Source organism: Loxodonta africana, chromosome 14 (assembly GCF_030014295.1).
Source record: "Loxodonta africana isolate mLoxAfr1 chromosome 14, mLoxAfr1.hap2, whole genome shotgun sequence".
Classification (NCBI taxonomy): domain Eukaryota; kingdom Metazoa; phylum Chordata; class Mammalia; order Proboscidea; family Elephantidae; genus Loxodonta; species Loxodonta africana.
The window spans coordinates 70,451,335-70,468,799 of NC_087355.1; the positions used below are offsets into that span (position 1 = coordinate 70,451,335).

The window sequence follows — 17,465 nt, forward strand, 5'->3', positions numbered from 1 at the left end:
TCCAAACACCTTGAGTTATTTGGGGCTGAGGGCTGGGGGCCGTTATCTTTGGGGACATCTAGATCAATTGGCAGAACGTAGTTCATCAAGAAAATGTTCCACATCCTACTTTGGTGAGTAGCGTCTGGGGTCTTAAAAGCTTGCAAGCAGCCATATAAGATACATCTATTGCTCCCAGGCCTATAAACAAACTATCACATTTGAAGAATGGGCTTCTTAGTTCAATCAAGTATATGAGACCAAATTGGCAACACCTGGCCAAAAGCAACGACCAGAAGGCAGGAAGGGACAGGAAAACTGGATGAATGGACATGGGGATCCTGGGGTGGAAAAGGGGAGACTGCTGACACATTGTGGGGATTGTAACCAATGTCACAGAACAATCTGTGTATAAATTTTTGAATGAGAAACTAATTTGTGCTGTAAACTTTCTCCTAAAGCACAATTAAAAAAAAAAAAATAGAGCTACTGATTAAAAAATTAGAAAAAGACTAAGAAGCACCAGTAAGGAAAAGGAAGATAATGGGGCGGGGTGGGGGGGGGGGATGAAATAAGTGCACATAAAAAAATTGCTAGTTGCATCCCCTTTACCCTTGCACCTTCTCAGGCCAATCTTGTAGTTCCTGGGCGGTGCAAATGGTTAACATGCTTGGCTGCTAACCAAAAGGCTGAAGATACAAGTCCACCGAGAGGTGTACAGAAGAAAGGCCTGGCAATCTACTTCCAAAAAATCAGGCACTGTACACCCTATGGAGCACAGTTCTACTCTGACTCATGTGGGGTTGCCAGGACTTAATGCTGACTCAAGGGCAAGTTTTTTTCTTTTTTTTTTTTTAAGTCTAGTTCTAATAAGGAAGAGAATAGCAGGATGTTTCCATACCCCCGTAGCCCTCTAAATATCATGAAGCCACCAACCAATCTATGATGTTTCTGTAATGTAATATAAACTCCACTAGAACTCAGAGGTGAATATTTATTTAATTCATATATAAATTTTACATGATAGCTATAGGCACATTTTTGAAAAATCAGGGTACATTAAAAAATTACTCATTCCATCCCACTCCAGTCCTTTCAAGGTGGAATATCCAATCTTTGTAAAACAAGGGCCAGAAAGGCCCTGCCCATTATTTTAGGAGAATCCTCTGGCAGTTAAGACCATTCTTTCTGACTTTCAACCAAGGAAGGTCAACAGTTTTTCAGATGAAAGGACATGCTTGCGGCATCTTAATTTCATCAATTGATCCCCTACCCACTGCCATCTTAATTAAATGCTTCTTCCCAGATAGTGTTCAACGGCTTCACTTATCGTTTTGTTTCTCCCACTTAGTTCAAGTCAGAAAAGTTGATACCTGTGTTCCTTTTGGCCTCTTTAAATCCCTATGAGATGGTTTAAAGAGACTTCATCACACCCAAGAGCGCATCTAATCACATCTACTGACAAATGAGCAGCTTTCCACAAAAGGTAGATTAAAACATCATTCATTTGTATTGGTTTCCATTTAAAGATAAACAGTGTGAATTTAATAAGTCATCAATTCAAATAGGAAACAGATTGGGTACAGAGGTGATTGGGCACAGAGCGAATTGGACAAAAACAAATTACCCTAATGACCCAGTTGATTCACTAAATGTACTCAGGCGTGGTCCAAACTTAGGAGTTTGTGTCATTCACACTAACACACATAAAGATTAAAATCGACAGTGTAAAGTAACTGTAACTTGTTGACTTCAGATTGAAAAAAAAAAAAGAGTACTAGAAATTGATTCATCATAGCCACTGTTAGGAGACACTTTTATGTGGAAGAAAAAAAAAAATGATGCGTATACACAATTCTCTTGGTAAAATTTTCTATTTCTTGCTAATAACACATTTTAGTTTACTTCAGAAAAATGCATTCATTTTATTCAAATATATTTTTTCTAAAATATAAATATTTTAAATTAAATTTATAAATGCTGAGAATGTAGTTTCTGTTGACCCCCACCCAGATATTAATCAGTCCAAAACTGGTTAAGTGATGAAGAAATAATATTTGCAACTGTGATGACTTTAATTTGTCTATAAATATAATAGGATCTTTGCAACTTAATTATGAGTAATGAACTCATACTTCATGTAGTACTGAGCACCTTAGATTACATATTTTTGAATTAAACTATTGGCATTAATATATGTATTTTAATATGCTATTTACAATATACAAGTATAATAATCTTGTATGACAACATTCCAGTGATTTTGAAAATATATAAGGAAAGAGTGCAGTCTAACTTACAAATGCAGCAAAGCTTTCCTACAGTATTCGGGCTGGGACTTCATTCTCTAGCATTTTAAAATAAGAAACAAAAAAATCCATGTCCTAAACCTGCATTTCTCAAAGTTGGTTTTCTTTTTTTTGGTAAGAAAACACTAGGTTCTCAAGATGCTCCACTTGAAAGGAGTTGTGCAGCTAAGTGCGGGGAATGGCACACCAGATCCCCCCGTTGAAGAATCACAATGTAGATTAAAGTCTTTGAGGGGGCCTGCAATGATGGAATCTGTTCAACATGTTTTATTGGAGCATTTAACAAATGTTTCTGATTACCAAACACCTTATTCCCTTTCCCCGCGAAGCACCACTCCGTCAGTGGCCCTTGGAACTAGCGTTACATGATACACACTTGGGAGAAACACTGATCTAAAATAAAACTCTCCAACTCAATAAACACATACGTTTGAGTGAGCAAAAATCACATTCTTTTCAAACAATTTCACTTTTCAAACCTCTTTGCATAGGTTTTTGCTAAAATATGATTCTGAAAAAAACACACAGGTCTACCCCAAAACATGTGTCTATCTCAATGACAGGGGAATGAAGTGATACATACGTTTACGGGAATTCGAGAGCTAATTTTCAAAGGTTTGAGAAAAGTGATTCCAAAATCAAATAACGGGGTTATTTTGAGTGAATGTGTTTCGAAAGACAAAAACAAAAGTATTAAATCAATAATGCGCTATGTGCTGTCTGAAAATATTCTTGTAGAAAAATATCAGGTCATTATAGTAGTTCCCTGGAATTCCAAAAGAACTGCAGACGCTCTCAACAGATTTGTTTATAGTGCTGGGTGTATCTGTAAAAGCCAGCATCACCCACAATGAAATCAGGCTGCACTACCACTTGTTTGAAAATGCATGCATTCAAGCACAGGCAGAAAAAAGGGTTGATTGAGCAAACAGATTGACTGCTCCGTACTTCCACTGAAAGCCACGAGTTGGGGATAATTAGTTAACCCCAACCACGGGAGCTGTTTTATGTATTTATATATAGATATCAGATGACAATCTTTTTAAAAAATACCCATAATTTGCTTTCTATAAATAAAGCTATCAATCTTGGCTATAAGACAGCAGACCTTGGTGTGAGTGTAGTCCCAGAATTAATCATCTTCCATGCACACAACTCTGCAGCAGAGCTTTGCAATTTAAGCAGTCTACTTTGGCTCAGATTCCACCAGTTTACCACTCAGATTAGCGTCTGATGCTTTATTTAATTCCTGCTTGGCATATGCTAATAAGAACACTTCCGAATCATTCTACATCTCTGAAAGATAATCCACTAAAAAAAAAAAAAAGAAGAAGAGAAGCTGCTTCATAGTTAAATGAAAGGTGGGTTTCCATTTGAAGTGCTCATCATTCCCTACCAGGGAAATGCTGAGTTAGAAGTAGGAAAGAAATCACAATAAAACAAGACATCATTGTTACTGGGAGGGGAGAGGTGAAATGTCCCTTTCTCATCTATTCATTCCTTACTTACCTGGGTGAACCAGTTGTCTAGAAGCTGGTATGATTAAGATCTGGGCATGCTGTTCTAACGGTCATGTCGTTGGTTGTCATTTAAAAGCTATGCTGTGTTATTTCCAATCGCCCTCATCCCTTTAACCATTTATTATTCTAAAAAGACAGTTTTAGTCTGATGTTCCTTATCGTGGTTCCTTAGGATACCCTTTGTAGTTGCTGAAATGGACAAGACAGAGGTTTCTGGGACACTTAGACACAACTCCTGAGACCTAAAGCTGACCGCAGCATGCTTCATCGGGTGCTCTGCTCACTACAAATGGCGCACTTGCTGGTGGCATCCCAGCCTCCTTTCCTCAAAGTCAAGTCGCCTCTGTTCAAGCCACCAAGCCCAATCTTGTAATCTTAGCTGACAGGAAGGAATGAATGATGAACACAATCGGTTTGGGGCAGGAATGAAGGTCCAGTTGCTGAAATTAAAAAAGAAGGGAGCATCAGAGATTTTAAATTAGTAATTCATACAGAACAGTGATTCACACATCCAATAAATCTGTGCACTTTCTACTTCTAAGTGTTAACTACAGCGATTATGTTTTCAAATTCTTGCCCGCCAGTGAGATAAAGGAACAACTCTTTGAATTTACTCCTTACATCTCACCTCAAGCATCTCTTTACCTAAATACTTCCTGTGAAATTAACATACACCAATACCATCAATATTGATGTTGCCCTTCTTTACTGTCTAAAGCATCTCTGTTTGGGACCACAATAGTGATATTATGGTGGATTTGTTAACAGCATGAACCAAAAAAACCCTCAAAAACCCATGGCCATCAAGTCGATTCCAACTCATAGCATCCTTACAGGACAGAGTAGAACTGCCACACAGGGCTTCCAGGGAGCGCCTGGTGGATTCCAACTGGCGACCTTTTGGTTAGCAGTGTAGCTCTTAACCATTACACTGCCAGGGTTTCCAACAGCATGAAGCAGCACTAAATTCCACAACTGAAGAATGAGACTGAGTCCTGGTTCTAAAACTTCAGCTGTATAATCTTGGATAAGTCACTTAAAATTTTTCTCAGTCCTACCAAACTCACAGGGTAATTGGCATGAAGGAGATTCTGTATATAAAAGTACCTTGTAAGCTGTAACACCCAGAACTGACATTAAGCAGCTAGTCCTCACTGCCTTCTACTCTTGAGTTGTAAGCATTTATGTCGTATCTGTTAAGGCAGTCTCTGAAGTCTTATCTTTCTTTCTGTGTGTTCTTACAAGCCCACAAGTACACATGGTCAGAGCATGAGACACCTTCACAAGCTGAATTTTATCGACTGACCTAATTCAGGAAAATTGGGGGAGTTGTTCCCAATTCTCTTCTGCTCTCCCCAACTGTATTCTGATGATGACACTGTCGGGCAATACAGCCTGAGTTTATAATACCAAAAACCAAACCAAACCCATTGCCCTTGAGTTGATTCCGACTCATAGCGGCCCTGTAGGACAGAGTAGAACTGCCCCGTAGGGTTTCCAAGGAGTGGCTGGAGGATTCAAACTGCCAACCCTTTTTTTTTTTTGGTGCTTTAAGTGAAATTTTACAAATCAAGTCAGTCTCTCATACAAAAATTTATATACACCTTGCTATGTACTCCCAGTTGCTCTCCCCCTAATGAGACAGCACACTCCTCCTCTCCCCCTGTGTTCCCTGTATCCATTCAGCCAACTCCTGTCCCCATCTGCCTTCTCATCTCCCTTCCACATGGGAGCTGCCCATATAGTCTCATGTGTCTACTTCAGCCAAGAAGCTCACTCCTCACCAGTATCATTTTCTGTTTTATAGTCCAGTCCAATCCCCATCTGAAAAGTTGATATTGGGAATGGTTCCAGTCTTGGGCCAACAGAAAGTCTAGAGTCCATGACCTCCAGGGTCCTTCTAGTCTCAGTCAGACCATTAAGTCTGGTCTTTTTACGAGAATTTTGCATCCCACTGTTCTCCTGCTCCATCAGGGATTCTCTGTTGTGTTCCCTGTCAGGGCCGTCATCGGTGGTAGCTGGGTACCATCTAGTTCTTCTGGTCTCAGGCTGATATAGTCTCTGATTTATGTGGCCCTTTCTGTGTTTTGGGCACATAATTACCTTGTGTCTTCGGTGTTCTTCATTTTCCTTTCCTCCAGGTGGGCTGAGACCAAACGATGCATCTTACATGGACACTTGCTAGTGCTTAAGACCCCAGACACCACTCACCAAAGTGGGATGCAGAATATTTCCTTAACACATTTTGTTATGCCAGTTGACCTAAATGTTCCCTGAAACCTTGGTCCCCAGATCCCCGCCCCTGCGACTCTGGAACTGCCAATGTTTTGGTTAACAGCCGAACTCTTAACCACTTCACCATTAGGGCTTTGAGCCTGTAATTGTTGTTGTTGTCGTTAGGTGCCGTCGAGTTGGTTCCGACTCATAGTGACCCTACGCACAACAGAACGAAACACTGCCTGGTCCTGAGCCATCCTTACAATCGTTGTTATGCTTGAGCTCATTGTGGTAGCCACTGTGTCAGTCCACCTCGTTGAGGGTTTTCCTCTTTTCCGCTGACCCTGTACTCTGCCAAGCATGATGTCCTTCTCCAGGGACTGATCCCTCCTAACAACATGTCCACAGTATGTAAGACGCAGTCTCGCCATCCTTGCTTCTAAGGAGCATTCTGGTTGTACTTCTTCTAAGACAGGTTTGTTTGTTCTTTTGGCAGTCCATGGTATATTCAATATTCTTCGCCAACACCACAATTCAAAGGCGTCAATTCTTCTTCAGTCTTCCTTATTCATTGTACAGCTTTCACATGCATATGATGCAATTGAAAATACCATGGCTTGGGTCAGGCGCACCTTAGTCTTCAAGGTGACATCTTCAAAGAGGTCCTTTGCAGCAGATTTACCCAATGCAAAGTGTCTTGATTTCTTGACTACCACTTCCATGGGTGTTGATTGTGGGTCCAAGTAAAATGAAATCCTTGACAACTTCAATCTTTTCTCTGTTTATCATGATGTTGCTCACTGGTCCAGTTGTGAGGATTTTTGTTTTCTTTATGTTGAGGTGAAATCCATACTGAAGGCTGTGGACTTTGATCTTCATTAGTAAGTGCTTCAAGTCCTCTTCACTTTCAGCAAGCAAGGTTGTGTCATCTGCATAACACAGATTGTTAATGAGTCCTCCTCCAATCCTGATGCCCCATTCTTCTTCATATAGGCCAGCTTCTCAGATTATTTGCTCAGCATACAGACTGAATAGGTATGGTGAAAGAAAACAACCCTGATGCACACCTTTCCTGACTTTAAACCAATCAGTATCCCCTTGTTCTGTCTGAACAACTGCCTCTTGATCTATGTAAAGGTTCCTCATGAGCACACTTAAGTGTTCTGGAATTCCCATTCTTCACAGTGTTATCCATAGCTTGTTATGATCCACACAGTCGAATGCCTTTGCATAGTCAATAAAACACAGGTAAACATCCTTCTGGTATTCTCTGCTTTCAGCCAGGATCCATCTGACATCACCAATGATATCCCTGGTTCTACGTCCTCTTCTGAAACTGGCCTGAATTTCTGGCAGTTCCCTGTCGATACACTGCTGCAGCCATTTTTGAATGATCTTCAGCAAAATTTTGCTTGCATGTGATATTAATGATATTGTTCTATAATTTCCACACTCGGTTGGATCACCTTTCTTGGGACTAGGCATAAATATGGATCTCTTCCAGTCAGTTGTCCAGGAAGCTGTCTTCCATATTTCTTGGCATAGGCGAGTGAGCACCTCCAGTGATGCATCTGTTTGTTGAAACATCTCAATTGATATTCCATCAATTCCTGGAGCCTTGTTTTTCGCCAATGCCTTCAGAGCAGCTTGGACTTTTTCCTTCAGTACCATTGGTTCCTGATCATATGCTACCTCTTGAAATGGCTGAACATCGGCTAATTCTTTTTGGTATAATGACTCTGTGTATTCCTTCCACCTTCTTTTGATGTTTCCTGCTTGTTTAATATTTTCCCCATAGAATCCTTCACTATTGCAACTTGAGGCTTGAATTTTTTCTTCAGTTCTTTTAGCTTGAGAAGCCCCGAGTGTGTTCTTCCCTTTTGGTTTTCCACCTCCAGCTCTTTGCACATGTCATTATAATACTTTACTTTGTCTCTTCAAGACGCCCTTTGATATGTTCTTTCAGTTCTTTTACTTCATCAATTCTTCCTTTTGCTTTAGCAGCTCTATGTTCAAGAGCAAGTTTCAGAGTCTCCTCTGACATCCATCTTGGTCTTTTCTTTCTTTCCTGTCTTTTCAATGACCTCTTGCTTTCTTCATGGATGATGTCCTTCTATTACTCCTCTGGTCTTCGGTCACTAGTGTTCAATGCGTCAAATCTACTCTTCAGGTGGTCTCTAAATTCAGGTGGGATATACTCAAGGTCATATTTTGGCTTTCATGGACTTGCTCTGATTTTCTTCAGTTTCAGCTTGAACTTGCATATGAGCAATTGACGGTCTGTTCCACAGATGGCCCCTGGCCTTGTTCTGACTGATGATATTGGAAAAGCTCAATATCATCAGTCAAATCTATAATAGTATCTATCAAAAGAGCCCTAGTGGTACAATTGGTTAAAGATTTAGCTGCTAACCAAAATGTTGGCAGTTCAAATCCACCCAACGGCTCCGTGGGAGAAAGACTTGGCAATCTGCTTCCATGAAGATTACAGCCGAGAGAACCTTATGGGGCACTTTTAATTTGTCACATGAGATCACTATGAGTTGGGATTGACTCAACAGCAACTAACAACAACAACCAAAATTAAGGATGTACTTATTATAAACCAGGCACTGTGCTAAATATTTTCTATACACTATCTTATTTAATTCTCACAAAATCCCTATAAGGTAGCTATGTCATTATTTCTGTTTTTATAAGGGGAAACTAAGATTTGGAGAATTTATAAACCTTTCTAAGATCATAGACCTTATAGTAAATAGAAAGCACAGATTCCAAGGCAGGTCTAGCTCTGATGCCGAAGCCAGGCACTTAACCACAACATTATATTTCACTGACACAGAACTTAACTTTTGAAAGTAACTGTAAAGATTACCTACCTTACAATGCTTAGGGGGCACTGAGCTTCTGTTAAGGGCGATGATATAATTTGGGAATAGATAAGGGTGCTGGTTGAAAGAGCATGATGAAATGTCAAATAATTTGTTACATATCTATTTACTATAATATATATATTAAAAAAAAAAGATACCTACTTCAGTCCCTTTATTTAACAGGTGGGGAGACTCAGATCCAAAGGAATGAAAGGACTTGCCCAGTGAGTTAGTTACAAACTCAGATGTCTCCTGACTCTCAGTTTATTACTGTTCCCAGGACTCGTCTCTGTTCTCTTCCCCTTAGCTAAGCATTGGGGGCGCTATGTCTGAAATTGAGCCTATCACCCCAATATACTGAGAGCAAAAGAAATTGGTCCCTCCTAAATCTTCCAAGTCAGGTCATAATTACAGGCACAAATAGTCTTGAATTTGTCAGCCAATGGTAAAACAGGACACTTTTACCCACTTTCCTAGGGATCAACTCGATGGCAACAGGTTTGGTTTTTTTTTTGTCACCTTTAGGAAAAAAAGTACACAGTTGGGTGATTGATGCAGCAACACTAAACTAGAAGTATTCTTAGTAAACTGTACTTTCAAATTACTTCATCTCCAAACTGGTGCTTCAGGCCAAACTCGAAAAACACAAATAAACAAAAAAATCTAATAAAATTCCGTGGATCCATTTTAAAGGTTAAAAAAATGTCTGGCTGGAACTCGTTCTCAGAAAGTGAAAACAGACTACTGTCAGCACAGGGAATCAGCTTCCTCAAGCCTGCCTGTGGCACTCAGAGTAAGAACTCTGCTACTGCACTGGGGCCGGGCTGGCAGTATTGGCATGATCTAGAAGAGCAGTGCCCAAACTCCGCAATTCACAGTTAAGTGCGTAACTACTAGTTGTTAAGGTTGGTGGTTCAAATCCACCCAGAAGCACCCCAGAAGAAAGGCCTGGCGATCTGCTTTTGAAAGGTCACAGCCTTGAAAACACTAAGGAGGTTTGTTTTTCCTTTTTTTTTTTTAAATTGTACTTTAGATGAAGGTTTACAGAACAAACTAACTCCTCATTAAACAATTAGTACACATATTGTTTTATGACATTGGTTAACAACCCCACGACATGTCAACACTCTCCCTTCTCGACCTCGGGTTCCCTATTACCAGTTTTCCTGCTCCCTCCTACCTTCTAGTCCTTGCCTCTGGGCTGGTGTGCCCCTTTAGTCCTGTTTTGTTTTATGGGCCTGTCTAATCTTTGGCTGAAGGGTGAACCTCAGGAGTGACTTTATTACTGAACCAAAAGGGTGTCCAGGGGCCATACTCTCGGGGTTTCTCTAGTCTCTGTCAGGGCAATAGGTCTGGTCTTTTTTTTGTGAGTTAGAATTTTGTTCTACATTTTTCTCTAACTCTGTCTGGAACCCTCTAGTGTGATTCCTGTCAGAGAATTCAGAGGTGGTAGCCGGGCACCATCTAATTGTGCTGGACTCAGTCTGGTGGAGGCTGTGGTAGTTGTGGTCCATTAGTTCTTTGGACTAATCTTCCCCTTGCATCTCTGGTTTTCTTCATTCTTCTAAGGAGCAGTTTTACTCTGCACACACGGGGTCACCATGAGTCAATATTAACTAGGTGGCAAGCAACTAACAACAACAGCAATGTTCTTTTGTTATGTGTTGTTCTAGGCCTCTACCTCAGTAAACCAAAAACCAAAACCCACTGCTGTTGAGTCAATTCTGGCCCCTGCTAAAAACACAAAAACAAAAATAAAAACCCCAAACCAGTTGCCACTGAGTCAATCCCAACTCATGGCAACACCCTGTGTTTCAGAGTAGAACTGTGCTCCATGGGGTTTTCAATGGCTGTGATGGTTCAGAAGCAGACTGCCAGGCCTTTCTTCCGAGGTGCCTCTGGATGTTTTTGAACCACCAATCTTTCAGTCAGCAGCCAAACATGTTAACCATTGGTGCCACCCAGGAATGCCAAGCCCTTGCTAGCTAATCCCAAATGGTTTTACGAGAATTACCAGCAAAGTTCCACAGAAGCAATGGCTGAAGTGATTGTGGAGAGTTGGGGGTAGGGGAGGAGGGATTAGCTAAATTGAAAGCCAGGAGCTAAATTAAAATTACTGGACTTTTCTAAAACTGAGATTTACTCTCTGTGTTTTCCATATTCCTCATCCCTGTTATAAAGTGGAAGGCAAGAAATATTTGTTGACTAACCAGGTGTCTAGGGAGGACCTAGACAGATGACGTTGTTGTTTTTAGGTGCTGTTGAGTCGGTTCTGACTCATGCTGATCCTATACAAAAGAGCAGAACTGCCCCACAGTGTTTCCAAGAATCAGTTGGTAGATCGAACTGCTGACCTTTTGGTTAGCAGCCTGAGCTCTTAACCACTGTGCCACCAGAACCAAGGTTCTCCTTGAAGTTTTAGACTTGACAGCTTAAATGAGATGCTCTGCCTTCCTGAGAAATGCCAAGAACTACACTTGCCAGAAAGAAGAGGGAATTCTCACCCTTCGGTGAAATGGAAGTAGTATAATTTTCCACTCTGACAGGTAGTAGTGGTCACAGAAAATTATGAATTTAAACAGAAGGACTATTTGCATTGATATAAAAAGTATAAATACCACCTTACTAGTTACACCAGTTGCCATCGGGTTGACTCTGACTCATGAAAACCCCATATGTGTCAGAGCAGAACTGTGCTCCACAGGGTTTTCAATGGCTGATTTTCTGGAAGTACATCACCAGGTCTTTCTTCCAAGGCACCTCTGGGTGGACTTGAACTTCCAACCTTTCGGTTAGCATCCAAGCATATTAACCATTTGCACTGCCCAAAAACCACACCCACTGCCATAGAGTCCATTCTGACTCATAGCAACCTTATAGGACAGAGTAGAATTGCTCCATTCGGTTTCCAAGGAGTGTGTGGTGGATTCGAACTGCCAACCTTTTGGTTAGCAGCCGTAGCTCTTAACCACTGTGCTGCCAGGGTTTCCTTGCATCACCCACGGATTCCTGAATATTACCTTAAGTGGTGAATTTGCTAATTTTACTGGATATTATCTGACATTAGCCCAGAACTTCTGCATCCTCATCTGATCCTCTCACCACTGGGGTAGAGCTGACCTGTTTTTCCTTGGTTTCTCTGCTGTACCTTCTCCTCTGTCCCTCGCCCACCCCCAGCTGTTTGCTCTCTATCCTCTCTGCTCCACTGAGAGTTTCCCCGGTGTCGGGCCTGTGTATTTTACACAAGGTTTCAAGCCAGTTCATTTTGGTTTGAACCCCTGCTGAGAATTTGCATTTCCATCGTCAAAAAACCCACTGCCATGGAGTTCATTCGGACTGATAGCAACCCTATAGAACGGAGTAGAACTGCCCCATAGAGCTTCCAAGGAGCACCTGGCGGATCCAAACTGCTGACCTCTTGGTTAGCAGCCATAGCACTTAACCATTGCACCATAAGGGTTTCCAATTCAGAGATACTTAAGTCAGAATCCACATTTTAACAAGATCCCTGATTCTTATGTACAGTAAGAATCACTTCAGAACCACTTTTCTACTAGGAAAGGAGCCCTGGTGGTGTGGCGGTTAAAGAGCTTGTTTGCCAACCAAAAGTTTGGCGGTTCGAACCCGCCAGCCACTCAACGGGAGAAAGAAGTGGAAGTCTGCTTCTGAACAGATTATGGCTTTGGAAACCCTATGGGGTGCTTCTACTCTCTCCTATAGGGCTACTATGAATCAGAATTGACTCCACTACAGTGGGTTTGGTTAGTTTGTCTCTATTAGTGGTTCTCAGGACTGGTCCCTATCCAGCAGCATTAGCATCACCCGACGCAGTGGTTAAGAGCTCGGCTGCTAACCGAAAGGTCCGCAGTTCAAATTCACCAGTTGCAACTTGGAAACCCTATGGGAGCAGTCCTATTCTGTCCTATAAGGTCACTATGAGTTAGAATTGGCTTGATGGCAACAAGTTTGGTTTTTTGTGTTGGGGCGGGGGAGGGTTGGGGAGAACTTGTTAGAAATGCAAATTCTCAACACGGGCTCAAACCAGAACTAATTGGTTCGAAGCCTTGATTTTACATCCCTGCATCCCTAATACTTAGCACAATGCTGAGGTGATAATAGATGCTCGGTACTTTTAAAAAATGAATGGTACATTTTGGAGCTGGTGGGGGCCCTATTTGATAAGGATTTAATACTGACTTTGTAAAGAATTCTTTAATTCAAACATTTATGATGTCTTCTAATGAGACCAAAGTAAAGAGCTTTGGAATGTCTGGATTCGATCTGTGTTTTACAAGGATCATGGAAGACACAGATTTGCAAGTACTTTGTTAACAGGCCAACGCTACACAAATGTAAGGGAGCATTATGTCTGTGAGTCATCATAGGTGTGTGCTGCAAAGAGAAAGATACAAAATCACATTGCCTGAAAAATAGGCACACTTACAATCTCTCCATCTTTGCCTCCAAAATCTAAATACAACATCCTGATCCCATCATCTGAAGACATCTTGAGCTTTTCATAAGGAGACTGTAGGATGGTTTTGGGAAAGGCACCCTCCTGTGGTTCAGTAGTAATAGAAAATCCATTCTCATAATGGATGGTCAAACGGCACTCCTGGTTTTTATAGGTGCAAGCTGAGAGAGACAGACAGAGAGACAGAGGGACAAACATGACCATGGAAGTCAATCCATTTTCCCAGGCACTCAACACTTAAAGTATCCACAAATTCTTACTAAAGTTGAAAAATAGTAATTGCTCCTGAGACTATTCTCCTTGGATTTATTTTGATACTGTAACTTTAACCTCCCCATGGAACAATGGACAATAATCTGAAAGAGGTTCTTCTGGAAATTTATTCTGCTGGGATCTACTGAATTGTATCTGGGTTCTAGCCTTATCTGACCATCTGACAATAGGCAGGTGTACAGGTGTACTTGTCTTCCAATGGCTAGACGAGCCTTGCCTCAAGCTAGGAAAAAAAAAATTGACATTAGATTTACAACAAGCCACCTTGGAATCACCATCATCATCAACACACACACACACACACACACACCACACTCGGTGTCTTGTCTGCAACCTGGTGAAAGAAGTGAGCACTGCCACATCTCATTACCAAAGTTAACAAATGCTACATATTTAGGAAATCTATAGTGAGTAGCTTTAAAATAATCTAATTTGCAGTTTCTAAGAAGTCTAATAGGGGTCATTTTATAAACTGAACCTAAAAAACCCAAATCCTCTGCCATCGAGTCAATTCTGAATCATAGCGACCCTACAGGACAGAGTAAAACTGCCCATAGGGTTTCCAAGGAGTGGCTGGTGCATTTGAACTGCTGACCTTTTGATTAGCAGCCATCTCTCTTAACCACCGTGCCACTAAGGCCCCTTATAAACTGAAAGGGGTGCTCATTTAATTTCCCGGGAGATCTAGGATGCTGGAAAAGCTGCTGGTGCAGACAGATCTCAGATGTGCTGGGAATGCCATTTCTCCCTCGGGCCCAGTGTGGCATCCTGGACCCTCAGGTAGTCCATGTAGTGTCCTCCTATCCAGAGGCACCGAGCTAAAGCCTCTGGAGCAGGTCAGAAGCCAGCTTTTATCTGGGATTCTCACTGTGTTCAGGAAGACAGACTAGCATTTCAAGCTTGTAAGCTCGATGGACAGGAACCCTGGTGGCATCGGGGTTAAGTGCTGGGTTGCTAACCAAGAGGTTGGCAGTTCAAATCTGCCAGGTGCTCCTCGGAAACTCTACGGGGCAGCTCTACTCTGTCCTATAGAGTTTTATTTTAAGCTGGACAGGGGCCTGCCACAAGAATCCTAGTTCCTGTTTAGCAAAAGACTTGTGAGTTTTTAAAACCGTTGATAAAGAATTCTGCAAGAGTATTACAAATCAGATCGAATTTTGGGCCACACATTTAACAGACCCTGGCAAGTAAATTGGCTCCATATCTAAAAGATCTTTAGGGAAACCAGGACATTTTCTGAGCTGACACTGGGGCTGGGATGAGAAGGGAGGAGAAACAAAAAAGAAGGGAATTGCTGATTGAGTTTACTCCCTATCATCATTAGCTCCACTCAGCTTTATAAATCAGCTTTAAGCACAGAGAAGTGAATATGTCACAACCCAGGTTGCTCAGATTTCAAAACGCAACTTCTGTCCACTGGGTCCCATGTGTCTTTCTCTCTCTGGCACCTAGGATATGGAGGGAGATGTGGAGGGACCTTGGCAAAGGGTCTCTCAATTCTCCTCCTCATGAATAATGACGGTGGGGTGTGGGAGGTCTTCAGGCTTGGGGGAAGAAAGAAGCAGGGGTCTGTTAGGGCTGGAGTCAGTATGTCATTTGGTTTAGAATAAATAAGTATGAATAAATAGGCATGGTGGTGCAATGGTTAAGTGCTCAGCTGCTAACCGAAAGGTCGGTGGTTCTGAACCCATCAGCCATTCCATGGGCGAAAAGACCCGGCAATCTGCTCCCATAAAAATGACAGCTTAGGAAACCCTATGGGGGCAGTTCTACTCTGTCCTATAAGTTGGCTATGAGTCGGATCGACTCTGTGGCACACGAGAACAACAACAACACGTATGCGTAAGTACATACAGCGTCCATCTGCTCATAGATTGAGGTTGCTTTTATTGAAGTGTTGACTAAAACATCCGACCCTTCCCCTACTCTCTGCAGACGTCTTTCTACTTGCAGCAAAGGGTTGCTATTTTCCAAAGACACACTCGCTAATAAGTTTATAAGTCCTTCTGGGCAGAGACCCTTGGTAAATTTTAAGTTACCTTCTCAGAGGGCTCGAGTCCTCTGTCCAAGGATGACTGGCAAAGAAACTAGCACACAGGTAGCTACCCTTCCCATTTAGGCTCCTCTTTGCTGACCCTCTTTATTTCTACCAGCTGTAAAGCATTTGAAAGAATGGGCTCTACACATGGCTTTTAGTTTTTCCTTCATGCTTGAACTTCAAAGTGATGCCATCAGATATGCCATCAGATAATCAACTACTGATAAAAAAAAAAAAAATTAGTGGTTTTAATTCTTCTTGTTGTTCTTAACCAAAACAAAAAACCCGTTGCTGTTGAGTTCATTCTGACTCATAGCGACCCTATAGAACAAGTAGAACTGTCCCATAGGGTTCCCAAGGAGCACCTGGTGGATTTGAACTTCCCACCTTTTGGTTAGCAGCTCTAGCTTTTAACCATTATGCCACCATGGTTTCCATTGTTGTTCTTGGGTGCCATCAAGTTGGTTCCGACTCACAGCAACTGTATGTACAAGACAACAAAACACTGACCAGTCCTGCACCTTCCTCACAATCCTTGTCACGCTGAGCCCCTTGTTGCAGCCACTGCGTCAATCTATCTCACTGAGGCTCTTCCTCTTTTCCGCTGACCCTTTACTTTACCAAGCATGATGTTCTTCTCCAGGGACTGGTCCCTCGTGATAACACATCCAAAGTACGTGAGACGATGTCTTGCCATCCTCAATTCTAAGGAACATTCTAGCTGTACTTCTCCAAGACAGATTTGTTCACTCTTTTGACAGTCCATGGCATATACAATATTCTTTGAGAACACCATAATTCAAAGGAAGCAATTCTTCTTCAATCTTCCTTATTCATTGTCCAGCTTTTGCATGCATATAAGGTGACTGAAAATACCATGGCTTGGGTCAGGCGTACCCTAGCCCTCACAGTGACATCTTTGCTTTTCAACACTTTAAAGAGGTCTTTTGCAGCAGATTTGCCCAATGCAATACCTCGTTGGATTTCTTGAATGCTGTTTCCACGGGCGCTGATTGTGGCTCCAAGTAAAATGAAATCCTTGACAACTGCATTATTTTCTCTGTTGATCATGATGTGGGTTATTGGTCCAGTTGTGAGGACTTTTGTTTTCTTTATGTTGAGGTGTAATCCATACTGAAGGCTGGATTGATCTTTGATCTTCATCAGTAAGTGCTTCAAGACCTCTTCACTTTCAGCAAGCAAGGTTGTGTTATTTGCTTATCACAGGTTGTTAATGAGTCTTCCCCCAATCCTGATGCTGTGTTCTTCATATAGTCCAGCTTCTCTGATCATATGCTCAGCATACAGATAGAATACGTATGGTGAAAGGATACAACCCTGACACACGCCTTTCCTGATTTTAAACCCGGCAGTATCCCCACACTCTGTTCCAATGACTGCCTCTTGATCTATGTACACATTCCACAGGAGCACAATGAAGTGTTCTGGAATTCCCATCCTTTGCAATGTTATCTGTAATTTGTTACGATCCACACAGTCTGATGCTGTTGCATAGTCAATAAAACACAGGTAAACATCTTTCTGGTATTCTCTGCTTTCAGCCAAGATCCATCTGACATCAGCAGGTGGGTTTTAATTCTAGTTGACCTCAAATGGTACTCTTGGCCTTTATATAATAGAATCAGCTATTTGAAAATGCTCTCAGTCTACACAGGATAAACTGAAGACATTATCAAGTTAATTAAAACATAAACCCCCTCCCCCAACTCTCAGCAAGCATCTTTCAATTTGGAACTGGCTGGCACGTTTGGTCATTTCCAT

The 17,465-nt window shown here is 41.7% G+C and overlaps 1 protein-coding gene across 4 annotated transcripts in view; it reads right to left on the reverse strand.

Annotated features, from left to right (window-relative positions):
• Positions 1–677: 677 nt before the first annotated feature.
• SNTB1 (syntrophin beta 1) overlaps positions 678–17,465 on the reverse strand; it is a 255,140-nt gene continuing 238,352 nt past the window's right edge. For 2 of the 4 annotated variants that reach the window (XM_064268023.1, XM_064268022.1), the window contains one exon: positions 678–4,248. In XM_064268023.1, coding sequence (XP_064124093.1) covers positions 4,092–4,248 — 157 coding nt within the window. In that variant the 3' untranslated portion in view covers positions 678–4,091. Of the gene's footprint in view, positions 4,249–8,904; positions 8,974–13,342; positions 13,534–17,465 lie in introns of all 4 variants that reach the window. The other 2 variants (XM_023545677.2, XM_064268021.1) reach the window with 2 other exon arrangements.